Source organism: Doryrhamphus excisus, linkage group LG4, assembly GCF_037039965.1.
Source record: "Doryrhamphus excisus strain RoL-2023G ecotype Guam linkage group LG4, RoL_Dexc_Guam_v1.1, whole genome shotgun sequence".
Taxonomy (NCBI): Eukaryota; Metazoa; Chordata; class Actinopteri; order Syngnathiformes; family Syngnathidae; genus Doryrhamphus; species Doryrhamphus excisus.
Window position 1 is genome coordinate 7,412,509 of NC_136360.1, and position 16,502 is coordinate 7,429,010.

Below are 16,502 nucleotides of genomic sequence, written 5' to 3' on the forward strand. Positions count from 1 at the left end.
ATATATACAGTAATGTAATAAAATTGTTGTTGAAATGGAAAGGGTGTACTGTGGTCACTCATGTGAGATACTCCACCCAATGTTTTGACCTGTGAGTGTACATTACACTTGAGATAGAGTATGTATGTGCTGACCTGCTGCGCTACGCCGCTGTACACATCCTGCGGCACGTCGCAGGGCACGAGGTTGACCGATGTGCCACCAATAACATCTCGACCGAGGGCAGCATAGTGCTGGAGACCATTGCAGGAGCCGTCCTAGAAAGAGAAGAAGGGTGGACGGAGATTAAAAGCAGCAATGTGGTAGAAACGAGACAGAAGAGAACATTGTTTTTTATTTATATTTTTTGTAATGAAGTGTAGAGAAATCAAATCAGATGAGCAACAAAGCCAAGAAATGGTCGACGTTATCATCTCCTACCAGTATAGAACATCTGACTTGAATTTATGTAATCATTCTTAGCTCAAATCTCGATGGTGCATAAATCAGCGTGATAGAACGACCCCTTAACACAATTAACCGAGGAGCAGCTTTTCATTTATTATTCTAATCACTTTAATTAATTCATAGTAATTCACACCACAGAACATAAAGAATTGAGTGAGCATTCTGAGTGAGACTGTAAAGATACAGCTCCAATGCTTGTGGTGATCTTGCTGTCTTAACTGCATCATACATCACATTTCCTTCAGGCTCCTCATGTTCTATATCATGCTTCATCATCAGGGACAGTGCACACCCATCAACATGAGTACAGTAGCAATGTTTCAGAGCCAAGGCAAGACTTCATTTTCTGTCATTTTCATTGAAGAGAAGGTTTTGACAGTTTCTACACTATTACTGGTATACGGACTCACACAATCCAATGTGATCCAATACAAGATAGTTCTTTAAAATATTATCCATATATTGCCTATATAAGGCAACACAAACGTTGTGGTTTAACCAATCAGATCATTGATCCCGCCGTCCATCTCTTTGATAGGTGTCTTTGACAGATTATTTTAATTCTTGTTATTTTAATGTCACCTTTCAAACATGCATTGGCATTAAATAATTCAAAATACCATGTCAGTATTTTTTAAAAATGCATAAAAGAAATTCACTCAACAATAATGACATGTAAACTAAAATAATATTTGCCATTTAATAATTAGTAAATTGTTTCAAAAATAATTAGTTAATATTGTAGTTCACAAATGACTTAATGAAGAATTTTACAAAATTTTAATAATTTAATTTATTTATTTGGCTTTACAATTATGTACCCTCAATAATAAAATTATCAAAAAGGTTCAGGCAGTCTTTGGATTGTTAATTTTAATGTGCCTTTTAAAGGTGCAATGAAAATGTGGCATCAATTGGCGGCCATTGACTAGATTCATGACTATGCTCTCATACTGCATTTTGTTGCCCTGTACCAGTGACATGAGCAATAACAATAAAGTTGAATCTAATCTAATCTAATAAGTTAATTCCTGTGTACGCTGCTAATAAAAAATTATAGCACACCAAAAAGAAACAAAGTGCATGAACAGCAAACTTATCAGCTATAGTATATATGATGTTCCTACTACTTAGGGCCTAAATGGACGCTGCAAAGTGTATTTATGAAACATTAATGCTACCTGGTGCACAGGGAAATGAGAAATGAACCTCGACGGGTCTGGAGATCTCACAGCATTGGCGATCTCCATGCAGCAGGCGAGCGCTTGCCATGGCTCATCTGCATTCATCCACCATTTCCTGCCCTAAGGAGAAAAACACAAGAATATAGTGCGTTACCCTGCATAAATATAGCCAACAAATAACATATAGCCAGATTCTGCATAAGGGTTTGATTTGATGTATATTGGAATCTCAGAATTCAAACACCTAAAAAGTTAACACAGTTCGTCCTTGTGTCATTACAGATTACACTAACATGTTTTAATGTTATATTATTATATCATTACATTATATCAATGTTATTATATATTATAATACAGTGTTTCCTTGCTACATTGTGGTTCAACTTCTGTGGACACGCATAATTTTTAGTGTCCGAACATGTGTTCTGTGTCCTGATTGGCTGTAGATTGTAGACCATTGTCAATCAATCAATCTCATCCCTGCCGTCCTGTGCCATAAATCATGTGCTTGGTTTGCCAAATTTACACAAATGTTCGGAAATGCTAGGAAAGTGAATTGCCTTATCACTTTCCTCTGTACTAACAATAAGCAAGAGTACATTTAGAGTACATATGGTGAATATATGCATTGCAATTGATTTGAAATGGATAAGGGGTAGCATCAAATAAGGTTTGCTTCTTCCTGCTCTTTTCTTGACATGTGAAACTGTGAATTGTGTTATGTGATCTCCGACAAAACAATCTCGACGAGATGTTCTGCTTTGTCAAAGGCACATGCGGTTGCACCCAAAATGCAGACGAGGAGGAAGAAGTAACAGCTTGGCAACTCCTTATATGGAAGGAGGAAAATTACAGGAACAATATGTTTTAACAAGGATACAAAAATGCTACAGTACAACTGAATGGCGCCAGGATGACGAAAATTCTAACAAAACTTTGAACTTTGAGTGTGTAAACAAGTGTATGGTGCGGGGTCTTTGAGCCTTAAAATATATTTAATTATAGTAAAAGAAAGTTGGCTACTTTGCAGATTTCACTTATTGCGGGTTATTTTGGGAATCTATCTCCTAAGACATAGTACGAGGGAACACTGTATTGCAATCATATAATATGGCCTCCATTGTATTTGATAGACTTTTTTTAAAAACGCCATACAACAGTCTGTTATTTAAGAGATGAAAAAGGACTACAAATGCGATACAGACAGAGCAATCAATGTGAAGCTAATAGTAATAAAAATAGACCAACATTCAAGGGGTTGTCAGCAGAATCGAGTATGTCCTCCATGATAGTGTTGGCGTACTCCAGCCTTCCCTGTAGTGAGCTCCTCTTTTTTAACCCAGTCAGATTGACTAAGTGGATCTTGAGCCAGTCCAGGCCTTTCGGTCCTAGTGGCTTCCCCTCTGCGAACAGCAGAATGGAGCGGGTCACGTCACTTCCCAGGTGATTAAAGTATGGCGGGCAGGGGTATGTGCGCCCCCGGAAATCCATATTATGAGGGAACCAGAAGACCTCATCTCTAATGTGGTTTGCGATAGATAGTTTATATAGAGCGTCCATGCGCAAGCTGTGCATCTCGCTGCATTTCTTTCTGGAATTGACCACTTCCCTTTTCAAGTGGGCCTTCTCGCTGGCAGTATAAGAGGTTTCCTGGGGGTTAAAGTGGGGTACTTTGGGGGCTTCTGACAAGGGAGGAGGAATGTCTAGCTTGTCACTACCCCGATCATTAAAGATGGAGATTATTATGTCCAAGAGAGGTTTGTTGATCCTCCAGGCGCAGTTGCCCAGCTGGTTAAGGGAGTCTAGGACTGCATAGAGGTTCCCGCATCGCTCCAACAAGTCATCATGCTGCGTTGCTCCATCATTGGTGCGCATGAGTTTGGTGGGTGTCAACAGGTAAGCGCCGAATTTGGCCGATGTCCAGGGAACAGGAGGGCAGCGCATCGGCATCACATAGGAGTCAAAGGTCAACTTGGTCTCAGTTGCTTCCTGTTGGATCTGAGTCAGGATGGGATGGGGCTTAATAAAGCCCACCTTGGGGAAGAAAGACACATTCATGAAATTAACAGTTTAAAAAAAAAACTTCAAGCAAAGTGACTGCCCTATTAAAAAGGTACTCTAATATACAAAAAATGACTAATTTGTGTCCCTATGCCTCTTAATGACTTTACAACCCGGTAGTTTCTTAGAGGCTGTCGCTTAGATGTGGAATAATTATTGTGTTGTAGATTGAGACCTATAGAGGCAGTTTGGGAAGATATATAGCAACCTGAGAGCAAAAATAAATAAGCCCAGCATTGCTTTGCACGACTCAGACTGCCATGCTGTGTGATGGTCATTAGAAAGCTCCCCTGATGAGCTAACCTCCAAAGAGAGAAAGAGCAAAGTGGTGAGTGAGAAGAGTCATAGCAAAGGCAGGTATACAGCAAGAACTCTCTAGTAAATCTCAAGGTGAAAGTTCTCTTATCACACAAGTCAAATGGCATCAACTCCCCAAACTTTTCTCTTTCCCTTGACACGGTCACTTGTCTCTTCTGCGCCGTGTGGTGGCAGCCAATCAGTGAGCCGATTAAAAGGGACACTTAAAAAAAAAAGGGATTAGCCTGGATTCTTTTCATCGTGCTCCGCTGTTCCCCGAACCCGAATTGCACGGGAGGGAAAGCGGTTTTATAATTCGCTCTCAAGGGAGCGCCGCTCTGGTGGGGAGGGTGTACAAGGTGACAGAAAAAGCCAAGGGTAAGTGTTTTCAGATGCTTCCAATCGTCATTAATTTGAGAGAATGTCAATCTCATTGTCACGGTATAGGCATTATAATGAATTTTGTCCATTGTGTGGACGCCAAATAGAGGGTAGTACTTGGTTCCAACCAACAGAGGTGCTGTTGGGTTAGACTCAACTAGTGTGCGTTATTGTGACAAAAAAAAGGGAAGAGTTCAGAACATTCCGAGACGCTATCCAATGCCAAATTAAAATAGTGATTAATCATGCGTTTATTTTAGTCACCAATAAAATTCAAATTGACATTGTTAATCCTTAGTCACCTCTCAAATGACTAAAAGTCCAAAATAGTACGAAAAGTACTTTTTTTTAAACCATTTCAAAATGGTTCAGTTAATTTAGCAACATATGCAAAAATGTGTCTGTTTTCTTCTATTTTAACTGATGAAGTTTTTGTTAAAAAAAATACTGAATTCTAGCTAAAGCAGGTTCTCTGTTGAGATATGCATTCATAATACCTGGTGGGTGCTCCGAAAGGTGTACATGTGGTAAAGGATGGGGATTTGCTTCCTGACGTAGGCCGGGTTCAGGATGTCGCTATTGATTTTCATGTTTTTGACCATCAACTCCAACAGGTACGTTCCCAACTCCAGAGTAACCATGTGCGGCCAGCTGGATTCGCACGTTTGCAGCGTTGGCCCCGAAGGGTGCTCAGTCTCCAGCTTGCACCACTGCTCTCTGGGAAGGATGTCATAAGCCTGGAAAGAGAAGTCAGCAACGTTCTGGGTTTAAACAAAATGATGGCAAAGCAGTATGTTTTCAGTCGTGTTGCTGCATTGCTTCAAAATAATAATTAATTGTATTTAGTTCTAAAAACTCAAAATGCACTATACAGTAGAGCATGCAATGCAAGCAATACAATGCACCATAAAATGAATAAAATATATACACAGTTAAAATGAGAATAAGCAAAAAATGGGATTAATCATTATAAACAAGTTTGAAGAGATTCAAAGGTGGACAGGTCAGTGCGATTACGGGCGAGTGTGGGGAGGGAGCTCCAGAGGGAGGAGGCATTGAAACCAAAGGCTCTGTCGGCCCATAGTACAGCTCAAATGGAATATATAAGGTAACTACTCCAATTAACACCACTATTCAATTAGGGCAGGCCTACAAAAGCAAAGAACTGCCAGGGTCTCTAATTAGCGCCATGTCAAAATACACCGGCATGGCTGCAGGCAACCTCCCTATGTAGTCATGTTTATTAACTCCACAAGAGGATATTAGCTGCATCTGAAGTATAATGAGTTATCAGCATCCAGCAGCCTCACCTACAACTGGATGCACTTTGGTGATACTACTGGGCTGCTTGTATGAAATGTGTATGTTACACTTCTACTGTTACTCGTACTGTTGTTTACAATGAACTCATGAGCGGTATTAATGCTGGCTGAGCAGTTTGTTCCAGACTGGCGCCTTTCGATGTGAAGGAACAGCGACTCCACTGTGAGACGCTCCCAAATGACTGAGGTTCTCACCCTCTCTCTTTGGGTGAGGAAGCTCATTTCAGCCGCTTGTATGCGTCATCTCGTTCTTTCAATCACGACCCAAAGCTCACGACCATAGGTGAAAGTGGGAACACAGATCAACTGGTAAATTGAGAGGTTTGCCTTCCGGCTCAGCTCTCTCTTCACCTGATGGTGCGGTACAACGACCACATTATGCAGACACTGCGCCGATCCACCTGTCGATCTCACGTTCCAACCTCCCCTCACTCGTGAACAAGAGATACTTGAACTCTTCTACCTGGAGCAAAACCTTAATCCCAACCTAGAGGTTGCAATGCACCCTTTTCAGACTTTGGAGGTGTTGAGCCATATCCCAGAAGCTTCACACTCAGTTGCAAACCGTCCCGGTGAACACTGAAGGTCACAGCCCTTCGTGAATCTTCACATTTCAAAAATAACTCCAATTAACACCCCATCCTTTTTGCAGTTTAGGCCAATTAATCACAGCTTTTGCACAACTTCCTACTAGATAGGAGAGATACAGGTGTCAGCAATAAATAACATACAGTACATGAACTACAAATGCATGGGTGCAGACCACCAAAACGCATCCCACCTGGCACCTTCCAATTGTTTATGATCGTGTATATGCACCATAAAGTTGTGTACCTTGGTATCTTTGGCCAGTACGTCTGTGTAAGTGTTGTAAATATTGCCCAACTTTTCCAATATCTGACTGCAATACTTCTGCTGGACTGAGTACTTTGTGTAGACCCGGCTGCCCAGATCTTTGGCTAAAATTAGCAGGGACTCTCCACTGGGAGGCATGCTGGCAACACTCTGTCAGGAAAAAACACAAGATGCAAACAATCATGAATCTACTCACGAAATCAATCAGGACTGCGTTCAACCTCCAATGTCTGGCCTTTTAACATCGAGCGGCCGGCTTCATTACCTGTATCATGATGTCAACATATGCGCTGTCCTCTAGCACACAGAGGTATGGATAAAGGTTATGTCTGAAATCCCTGGTGTTGGTCTTGGCCAGGATCATCTTGCTGTCTCTCCAGGCCTGCAGGAGGTCTTTGCGCCACTGAGCCCGTCGCTCCACCAGCAGCGCCCTCTGAAAGGACGACATAGCTAGTGTCACATCACATACAGTATTACACGTAACACATGGACACTCCATCCTAAAATCATGGTCTAAGTAGTGGTAGGGCCAAAAACATTACATACAGTAAGTTAATCATCAAATGGGAAACATTGAACACATCTGAGGCATTTGTTTATTTAACAGAAGTCACGTGGTAAACATGTTGCTGATGCTAGCTAGGCGTATTTTAACTTCTGAGATAAAGTCAAGATAAGCCATGTTTAGTTGGTTATCATGCTGCATTCAAGACCTCTAGTAAGCCATTATACCAAAAGATATTCTTTACCTGGTTATGATAAATATCTGCTGTATATACAAATAAGTACAGATAAATATAGTGTATTACTGCCAATGTTTGGGAAGTTTGGTTACACACAGTTAAAAGTGGAAGACTTCCTACTTCCCATTTAAATTGAATGCAGCATGAACTTTGTTTGCTTCAACTGCAAAGAAATGTTCGTGTTGTAAGAATGTGAATTCATAGTTGGAAATCCTTTCCCTCCTTTTTCAGTGATGAGCAGCACAACAAATTGTGTGCACTCCGTCCATGTAAAATGTGCCAAATTTCCCCTGTCTATGCCAAACAACTAATTCTGCTATTAGCTATCGCTAATAAAGCAATAATGAGATTTTTTACATGCTTGTGGGAAGTTGGAGTGTGTTAATCTTTAATCAAAAAGTTATAGGCAGTCAGACATGAAGGAAGAGACACAATCTAGACGGAGAGGTGATTGTGTGACTGCCTTCTATCCAGAGTCCTCTATTACAATACATTATTATTCTGCCCTGTCTGCCTGTCTGTAAATGCTTCCTGGCCACCGGGGACTCTCGGCCTACTCGCTTCCCACGTAGCCCATCTGCAGAGGCAGACGAGCCAGCCTGGATTGTAAATGCCACCGTTAGAAAGAAAAAAGCCAGACAAGAAGGAATCAAATGTTTTTTTTCCTCTAAGCAGTCAAACATTTTGTGTTATTGTTTCTAATTGTATTTTGTCCTTCTGATGCAGAACAAGAAGTTGTGGAAATGATTAAAAACTACTATATAGAAATATTGATTTAAAGTACATTTTTAGCTGAAGAATGGTTATATTTTTGCTGGAAATGTCACAAGAAAGTGGCAAAAGACTGTGAGATGCTGCATATGGTATATTAAGTATTTTACTACTACTACGACTACTATAGCTATCACAAAACGTATGTCACCTTGTGTCATTTTAAATTCATATTTGGCAGCGTGTGAATAATTTACAGTTAAACTGTGTCTATAACCATATGCCTGTATTTTTGGTTCCTGTGATGTAAGCTAAGCAGAGCAGGTTTGTCAAAATATGAATTCCATTTCTGGACTGTTAGCAAATTCTATATTAGCATATAGAATAGTAACAAGGAGATGCATACCATTTTGGCCATGTTTTTTGTGATGGGCTTGGCAGCCTCCACAGAGTCAATAGAGACAGTGCATGCCTGCTCTACGCTGAGCTGGAATTTGAAACGTTCCTGGAGCTCCTCTCGAGTGAAATTCAGCTTTGGGAATTGGTGGTTATCCCTCTGAAATACACAGAGTAAAACCAATTTAGTAGCCGCCTGTTATAATAGAGCAACATGTAATGAAAACACTGGAAAAAGAAAATCAACAATCTCTTGGGACTCAATTCTGTGAGTTGAAGGCATATGAAACTACCTCTTATATATATGTATGGCCTCTATTTAACATTCCACATGATATCAACAAACAGTATTCTAATGAGCTCTGTATCCCTGCCACCAACATGGACTCCAAGTCTCCCATGAGAGAACTGCTTGCTATTCCACTATCTAGTGGGCCAGTTTACTTGGGCAGCGTTCAAGTCGCCAAATGACGTCAGTTCTAAATTATGAAACAAAAACCTCTAGGAAGTCAATAGAAAGCACAAATAGAGTGCAAGAATTGATACTAAAAATAGAACACTAACAAAGAAAAACTGTTAAAGGAGGATGGCAGGAAAAAAGGGCAAAGTGGTGGAGAAAGGGGGAGGCAACCAGAGCATCTTGGACGCCATTCAAAATCACTGCAGTTGTTCCACTGACAAAGAGCATATCAGTCAATGAGCCCCGTCATGACAATAAATGTGATAATTAACAATATATTATATTGTTAATTCATTCATTTTCTACCGCTTTGGAATGTGGGAGGAAACCAGAGCACCTGGGGAAAACATGCAAACTCCACACAGAGATGTCAACTCCTTCAAGACAGCAGCACCAAGTCACTGGTACAGGTATGTGGATGACACATTGAAGACAACAGGGCCTCTATGTGGGTGTTTACAGAATGGGCAACATATTGGAGTCACATGACAACTGGAAAACAAACTGTGCATTATCAGAACCCTACAACGCAGAGCTAATCACCAGCACCACAGGCCAAAGACAAAGAGCATTAGCACCTGAGGGATGCCCTGAAAACCTGTGGTTACCCCAGATGGTCATTTGTAAAAAGGGCATCATTTCCAAAAAACAGACAAAAGCAAGGTGGATAATGAAGAAAAGAGTAGCAGATGCAATAACACTGCCATCCAGGCCATCCATAAAAGTACACTTCAAACCTGGCAACACAGACAGCGCTTGGGACAGGAGGACATACTGTAAACAACAGCAATACAAGCATAGCTACGTGAGATACAGTGCTGTGCGTATTTTTCATATACTGTAGATACAGTAGATGATTAAAGGTAATGATTTAAAAAAATCACAGGTGAAGGAACTGTAGCTAACGCCACCTAGCATCTATCAAGCATTTGGTTGCTTTTGTTTGGTACCTTTGTGTAGAAGTTGTGAACCAATGAAGAATAGCTTTGACTTGTGGGAAGGATGGGGGCAGGCTGGTAGTCGGGGTGAATGACCCGTGCAGCCGTCAGTACCATGTCTCTTTCATCAAGCTGGAACACACACTGGCTGAAGATGTCGTCCAAAGAGAGGCCGTCCTCCTCCATGTGCTTCAAGCACCTGCATGCACACACACAAACACACACATAAGTATCTGCGCTTCCTCTGCAAACTTCATTGCCCTCATCGACAGTTCCAGACTATCAATGATTTGTGTTTCAAATCGGCACAGGCCTTTATGTGTTCGATGGAGGCAGATGGATGATGATGACATCAGCCAAATGTTTATTCAAAAAGAATCTCCTGAAGGTCTACTGGAGAGAGCAGGGTCTCCATGACTGGACTGCAGAATACAGATATTGCCAACATGTGCCCAGTGCCCGGCATACAAATGAGAGGTGGGATGAGAATTATTTCACAACTCGGTATGCAACAACTTACAAGCTCAAGCTATTCATATATAAAATATAGTGTATAATTAAAAGCTACATACCGGCTTAAAATATCATAAATACCTGCTGTACTGAATTCCACATCAGAGACAATAAGGCCACATAGTGAATAATATGGGAGACTGTAAGGCACTAACCAGTAACATCATTTAAATATGGTATGACAATAAGGCAAGGAAAAACGTATCTTGAGCATGTCAGATTGAGGGACACATTGGGACACACTGGAAAATTCTTAAGAAAGGAGCGGTCATGCAAAGTGTGCAGTTTTGGTTTGGGCAAATGAGCAAGTCTAGTACAAAGACAGGATTAGACTGCTAGCTAGACAGTGTGGTCCCGAGGAACAAAGATATGACAAGAGGGGATGAGCGATGTGAACGTAATGAGCCTGGTGACTTGCGCTTGCGGCACCCAAGGGAGCAAAGAGCTCAGGAGGAAGGGAAAGAGATAAGTGAGGGCGTGTGAGTGTCGCTCTGAAGGCAAAACAGGTATGGTTGAGATGGAGTCTATCCCATTTGAATTTGGGTGAGACTCTTCTGGTCAGACTGGTCAACAGTCAATCATAAGGCACATACTGTATATACACAATCATTTACACTCACATATACAACAAAAAACATAGCCTGACACTAACACCATGATCATGAGGCAACAATTCACTATTCAAAAATGCAGTGCAACAATAAGACCACGAGGACAGTGTGACACCTGCTGGTAGGCCTCAGTACTGCAAGACATGCACCCTGTGATTCTGTGGTGTTTCAGTCTGTGTTCGTACCTCGAAATAAGTCGAGGAGGACAGTTAGCATTCCGGCCCATACATTCCAGAGCAGCACTATAGGACACAACATTTGGTCGCAGTCCCGCCTCCTCTAGGAGAATAAACAAACGACCAATCGGATTCAAGGTTCCCTAAAAAGACAGCAACAACAAAAAAGATAAACTTTGTATCAAAAGTCAATATTGCAATGACATAACTTACCTACTGTATAAACAGTTTGACCTACTATGCTCTTTGTTGGAGGTCTGAGCTCTACTGAGTGCCTTTCTAGTTCATTATTCATTATTAGTCATCCTTCACTACAATATTTCCCTAAACGGAGTACACCACCCACATTTCAGAAACCATACTATGGCAATATATCTTCTCTAAACATATCTTCGAAACATAATACAACAAAAATAAATCTTTGAAATACTTTAGTGCAGTCAGTGTACAGCTTGTATAACAGATTAGATTTATTATCCATTGAAAATGACTAGGTTAGCAAGCAGGCCTCACACCTAGGAGACGCGAGTTCACTTCCACCCTCGGCCATCTCTGTGTGGAGTTTGCATGTTCTCCCTGTGCATATGTGGGTTTTCTCTGAGTATTCTGGTTTCCTCTCACATTCCAAAAACATGGCGACTCCAAATTGTCCATAGGTATGAATGTGAGTGTAAATGGTTGTTTGTCTGTATGTGCCCTATGATTGGCTGGCGACTAGTCCAGGGTGTACACTGCCTCTCACCCGAAGACAGCTGGGATAGGCTCCAGCACTCCCAACGACCCGCGTGAGGATAAGCGGTAGAAAATTAATGAATGAATGACTATACATGCAACCATTACTGTGTAAATGTCTTAGGAGCGCAAGGTGTCTAACATCCACCAGCTCCACCAGTGATCTCATAATGAAGAAGTGGATTCCAGTAAGAACCTGTTCAGCTCTGGCAGTGCGAGATAACAATGGCACTAGCACTAAATATTGACACTTTGGACATCTTCTCTATTGGGGCAATAATGGCTGTGTCATTTTCAGTGGATAGTAAATCTATACTGCTATACAGGCTGTATATTGACAACTGTAAAAGATATCCATGTGTCATTCCTATTCTGTAATTACATGTTCCAGTATGACTCATCACTAACCTTCTTGGCCCAGACACGCATCATAATGTTATAGACGTCCGTGTTTAGAAGTGTGCGTCGACTCCTAACTCTGTGCTGGCTGAGTAGGAAATTCTGCGCCCGGTCGATGTTCCCCGCAAACACACACGTCTCCAGGTAAGACACAATACTGGAGCGGATGTCGCCTGCAGCTCCTTCTGTGCCCTGCCGAGGGCACTCTGGTTGTCTTGAGCAGGACAAATGGTCCACTTGCTGCCTAAGCCTCCTCTCCAGCTTCTCCACCTCTGCCAACTCCTTTGATGTCAGCTGGGTCTTTGGACTAGGAACTTCATTCTTAGACTCATTTTTTTTGCCTTTGAGGGCTTTTTGTGACGTTGATTTTGATTTTGTGATGACTTTCCCTGCTGCAGGAGCAGCAGAGGCGTTGATGGAAGAAACAACAGCACCAGTGTGCATCTTCATGTTGCTCTTTGAAGTTGATATTGTTTTGTAAGTTGTACCAGGAAGTTTAAGTTTGACTTGAGAGTTTGAATACTTTTCGTCTGGTTTCTCATTGATGTTGTTTTTCAATTTCTGCTTGAGGATCTTCCGTCTCTTCAGTTTGTTCTTCTTCTCCCGAGTTAATTTCTCCATCCAGCGACTGGGCTGTGATTTAGAGGATTCCTTGTTGGCCTTTTGCGCTGATTTGGGAATGTCAGGCCATTCCAGAGGTGTGTCCACATGTGTGTTCTTGGAACTTTTACCAGAGGAAGTGAGTCTTGTGGAAGAGTGAGCTTGAAGAAATTCCACCTTTGTGTTGTGGACATCAAGAAGGCCATCACACTGAAGTTGCTGGATCCTAGCCTCCAACACTTTAGAGGGAGAAATGATGGGACAAAATGCACAAATAATTCACAATGAAAATAAGCAATTGCATCTTATTCAGCAATGACTTATCACCCCGGAGCAGCATTGGTAGGACGCTCAATCAATCATTCAAATATATGTCTTACCATCTAACAGCTGAGACTGTTTCACAACACGTTTCTTTGCATCATCTGTCTTGTGGACTGAAAATGAGATGTTTCTTCGGTGAAGTTGGAAATGAGCGTCTGGAAATAAAAGGGAACCCCCTCCCCCCCAAAATGTCAGACTTGATTTGAAAATGTCACAATTCTTAAATCTAAAGCTTGGCTGTATGAAATATTGTCCATGAGCATTCACTGAGATGCTTGAAGACTCCTTTTACCAGCGACAAACATTAATTTAGCAGTTAACTCTGGGGAGACTCTTACAAAAAGGAAAATGGTCAATGTGATGTTGCATTAAGTAAAGTTAATAACATACAATTCTTGTTATAACCACAAAAGTACTAGTAAAGGCAAACTTCAGCATCCTTCGTTTTACCTGATAGTTGTTTAATTGCGCCCCTTGTCGTCGACAAACATCGCTGACAGCATTCCGCAAGTAAACTGCGTCTATCAAGACATTTGACGAAAGAAGAAACTCTTGAAAGTGACATGTTGACTTGTATTAACCGCATTTACAATCCGAACACTAGGTCGCCATTTTGATTCCGACTCAGCCAATCGCTCAGAAGAGCTCTCGTCGACAGGAAGGCATCGCTAGAAGATTGCAGATACATCCAACCGGTAGTTAGCCAAATCGTCTTTTAGCAAGCCAAAAAGAAACATACATGCTAAGCTAAACGCTGTAGTACCAAACAAGCAGATATCTTTGTAGTTTGTGTTTCATCTATAAATTTTAACGCCATTATTTTAATAATTATATATACTGTATTTCATTCTCTCAAGGCGTCCAATAGCTGTCAAACCGAGTTTGGCCTGCAGGTGGCAGTGTTGCTATAGTCAATTGGAGGCCAAGCGAAGCGTTACAAAATATTGTTAAATGTAACAATATTTTATTGTTATTGTTAATATTTATTGTTAAATGCAATAATATTTTACGCTATCTAGTTTGCTTGTGAATGTATGTAAATGTGGAATGTCGTTTATTGACGAGTTATTTATTCAGTAACCAGAGTCATAATATTAGTACTATATACAAAAGGGCTATACTATACTAGATTAGACTAAGCCTTTGTTAGTATCAATATATATATTTGAAATCCTGAAATTGTATGTACAGATATACACTTCACTATGAACAATGAGCGCATATGGTAACTGTACACGATACATATACAATAAATGCAATATACAGTATATGCAATGTAATTGTGTGTTACAAGTATGTGATGTACCCTACATGCAAATGTGAATGGTGACTGTATATAATAAATAAATATTGTATATCCAAAGAGGTATTAATTTATAAATGTTTGCTATATTGGTGAATAATTTTTTGAAAAAATATTTTGTTTACAAAAGTTAAGTTTGAAATATGAGAAGCCTCACTCTTTATAATACAACACAGTGGTTCTCCGCTGCAGACTCTACATGGTATTTTGCCTGGGCAAATAATGTATCATAATAACGATAGTATGTAGTCCTTAACAGGCCTTTCAAAACTATGAACCTATTTGCATTATGCAGAGTGTTTGTGTTTTATGTGAATATTTCTGAAGAAGTTATGTAAAAAAACATTCATTCATTTTCTACTGCTTATCCTCACGAGGGTTGCGGGGGTGTTGCAGTCTATCCCAGCTGTCTTCGGCCGAGAGGTGGGGTACACCCTGGACTGGTCGCCAGCCAATCACAGGGCACATATAGACAAACAACCATTCACACTCACATTCATACCTATGGACAATTTGGAGTCACCAATTAACCTAGCATGTTTTGTAGGAGGATGTTTGTAGGAGGAAACCGGAGTACCCGGAGAAAACCCACGCATGCATGGGGAGAACATGCAAACTCCACACAAAGATGACCGAGGGTGGAATCCAACTTGGGTCTCCTAGCTGTGTGGCCTGTGCGCGAACCACTCAGTCTCTGTGAAGCCATGTAAAAAAACAGATTTTGATAAATATTGTGTATAATGTACTTTATCTATTAAGTTTTTTTTTGTCATATCACAAGTAATGGTGAATTTTAATGTAAACAATTAAAAAAAACACTACATTTCATGCAAAATATTAGGGTCATTCATTATTGATTATAATTTAGTATTTATTTTATCTTCACAGACCAGTTGAAGGCCCCAATAGAGTTAATAATCCATTTTTCCAAGCACAGTAACTCCCAAACACGCATAAAATGTTCCACAAATATATTACCAAGAGATTTTTTTTACTCTTGAGCTTTAATCACTGTGGGGGGGGGGGTGAATTACAGTGGCTCAGCAACTAAAGGTACCGCTGTCGTCTTTTTTTTTTTTTTTTTGCATTGGCAATTGGTTGGAAACATCCCACAGCTCAACTCAAGTGTGACTCAGCACAGTAAAGCAAAAGTGAATTCATCTCATTCATGTCCTGTATACTCTCTGACCCCCACCGGTCGCCCTCCCTCTTGTCATGCATCCATAAAGCATTCTTAAACACTTTAGCGCTCCTTTGTGTCTCGCAGGGCTGGAGGTTAACACAAGCACTACTTGACAGAGAGAGAAAGGGGCCAGGAGGGCAATGGGGGTTTAGTTCCTGAGAGGGAAATGAGGTCCTGGCAGTACATCTTTTCTCAGCGGAGGGCAGTGGCTCGGAGCACAGCGGTGGGTGTCTGCTGCCGCTGAGCCGTAGGTGAGGAATCGGGAGGTGTTTGTTGCCACGGTTCACGAGCGAGGACCCCCCCTGCACCGCTCGCTCCTACCCCTCCGCCCCCACCACCTCTTTGACAGCCTCGTTTGATGTGGTTGGGCCCTGTCCGCGGCTGGCTCTTTGCGCTGGTGTGACAGTCATTGCCGGGTGAGTGACTGTCAATGCCCGGGTCGACAAAAGAGGAGAAGACAAGCATTCATGGGGCCTGATAATGGCCGGGCTGGGACAAGGCTGCCATTCTGGTACACTTTGATCATGTGGATTCTTGTGCACACCTTTGTAGGGGCTCCTTATTTGTTTAACAGATGGAGAGAGGGTTCCCTTTGAAACAGCGTCACCTGGCCACAGTAACACGATGGAGACTCCTATTTGGGAGATGCTAAAGGCCTCCACTATGTGTTTGTGTGCGGGCGTGACACCGGCACCACTTACACGGAGTCACTGACCTTTGTCATGTGGACAGAAGCGCTAACGACCCTGTTATTCTTCACTTTAGATGATATCCGGGACAGAGAAGGGTTGAGTTCAGAGGTGAATTGTAAACTTTGTCTAACAAATAAAGCTCAGATTGACTGACACATGCCTGTGAGAGCCAGC

The 16,502-nt window shown here is 41.4% G+C and overlaps 1 protein-coding gene across 2 annotated transcripts in view; it reads right to left on the reverse strand.

The window, feature by feature from the left end:
• Positions 1-13,790, reverse strand: part of polrmt (polymerase (RNA) mitochondrial (DNA directed)) — a 31,696-nt gene extending 17,906 nt beyond the window's left edge. The window contains exons 1-12 of one of the 2 annotated variants that reach the window (XM_058073920.2): positions 13,601-13,790; positions 13,207-13,305; positions 12,236-13,065; positions 11,105-11,238; positions 9,808-9,994; positions 8,408-8,557; positions 6,813-6,980; positions 6,527-6,697; positions 4,868-5,107; positions 2,880-3,665; positions 1,629-1,751; positions 135-257 (exon numbers count right to left, since the gene is read on the reverse strand). In XM_058073920.2, coding sequence (XP_057929903.2) covers positions 135-257; positions 1,629-1,751; positions 2,880-3,665; positions 4,868-5,107; positions 6,527-6,697; positions 6,813-6,980; positions 8,408-8,557; positions 9,808-9,994; positions 11,105-11,238; positions 12,236-13,065; positions 13,207-13,305; positions 13,601-13,736 — 3,147 coding nt within the window. In that variant the 5' untranslated portion in view covers positions 13,737-13,790. Of the gene's footprint in view, positions 1-134; positions 258-1,628; positions 1,752-2,879; positions 3,666-4,867; positions 5,108-6,526; positions 6,698-6,812; positions 6,981-8,407; positions 8,558-9,807; positions 9,995-11,104; positions 11,239-12,235; positions 13,066-13,206; positions 13,327-13,600 lie in introns of both variants that reach the window. The other variant, XM_058073918.2, reaches the window with a different exon arrangement.
• Between the last annotated feature and the right edge of the window lie 2,712 nt (positions 13,791-16,502).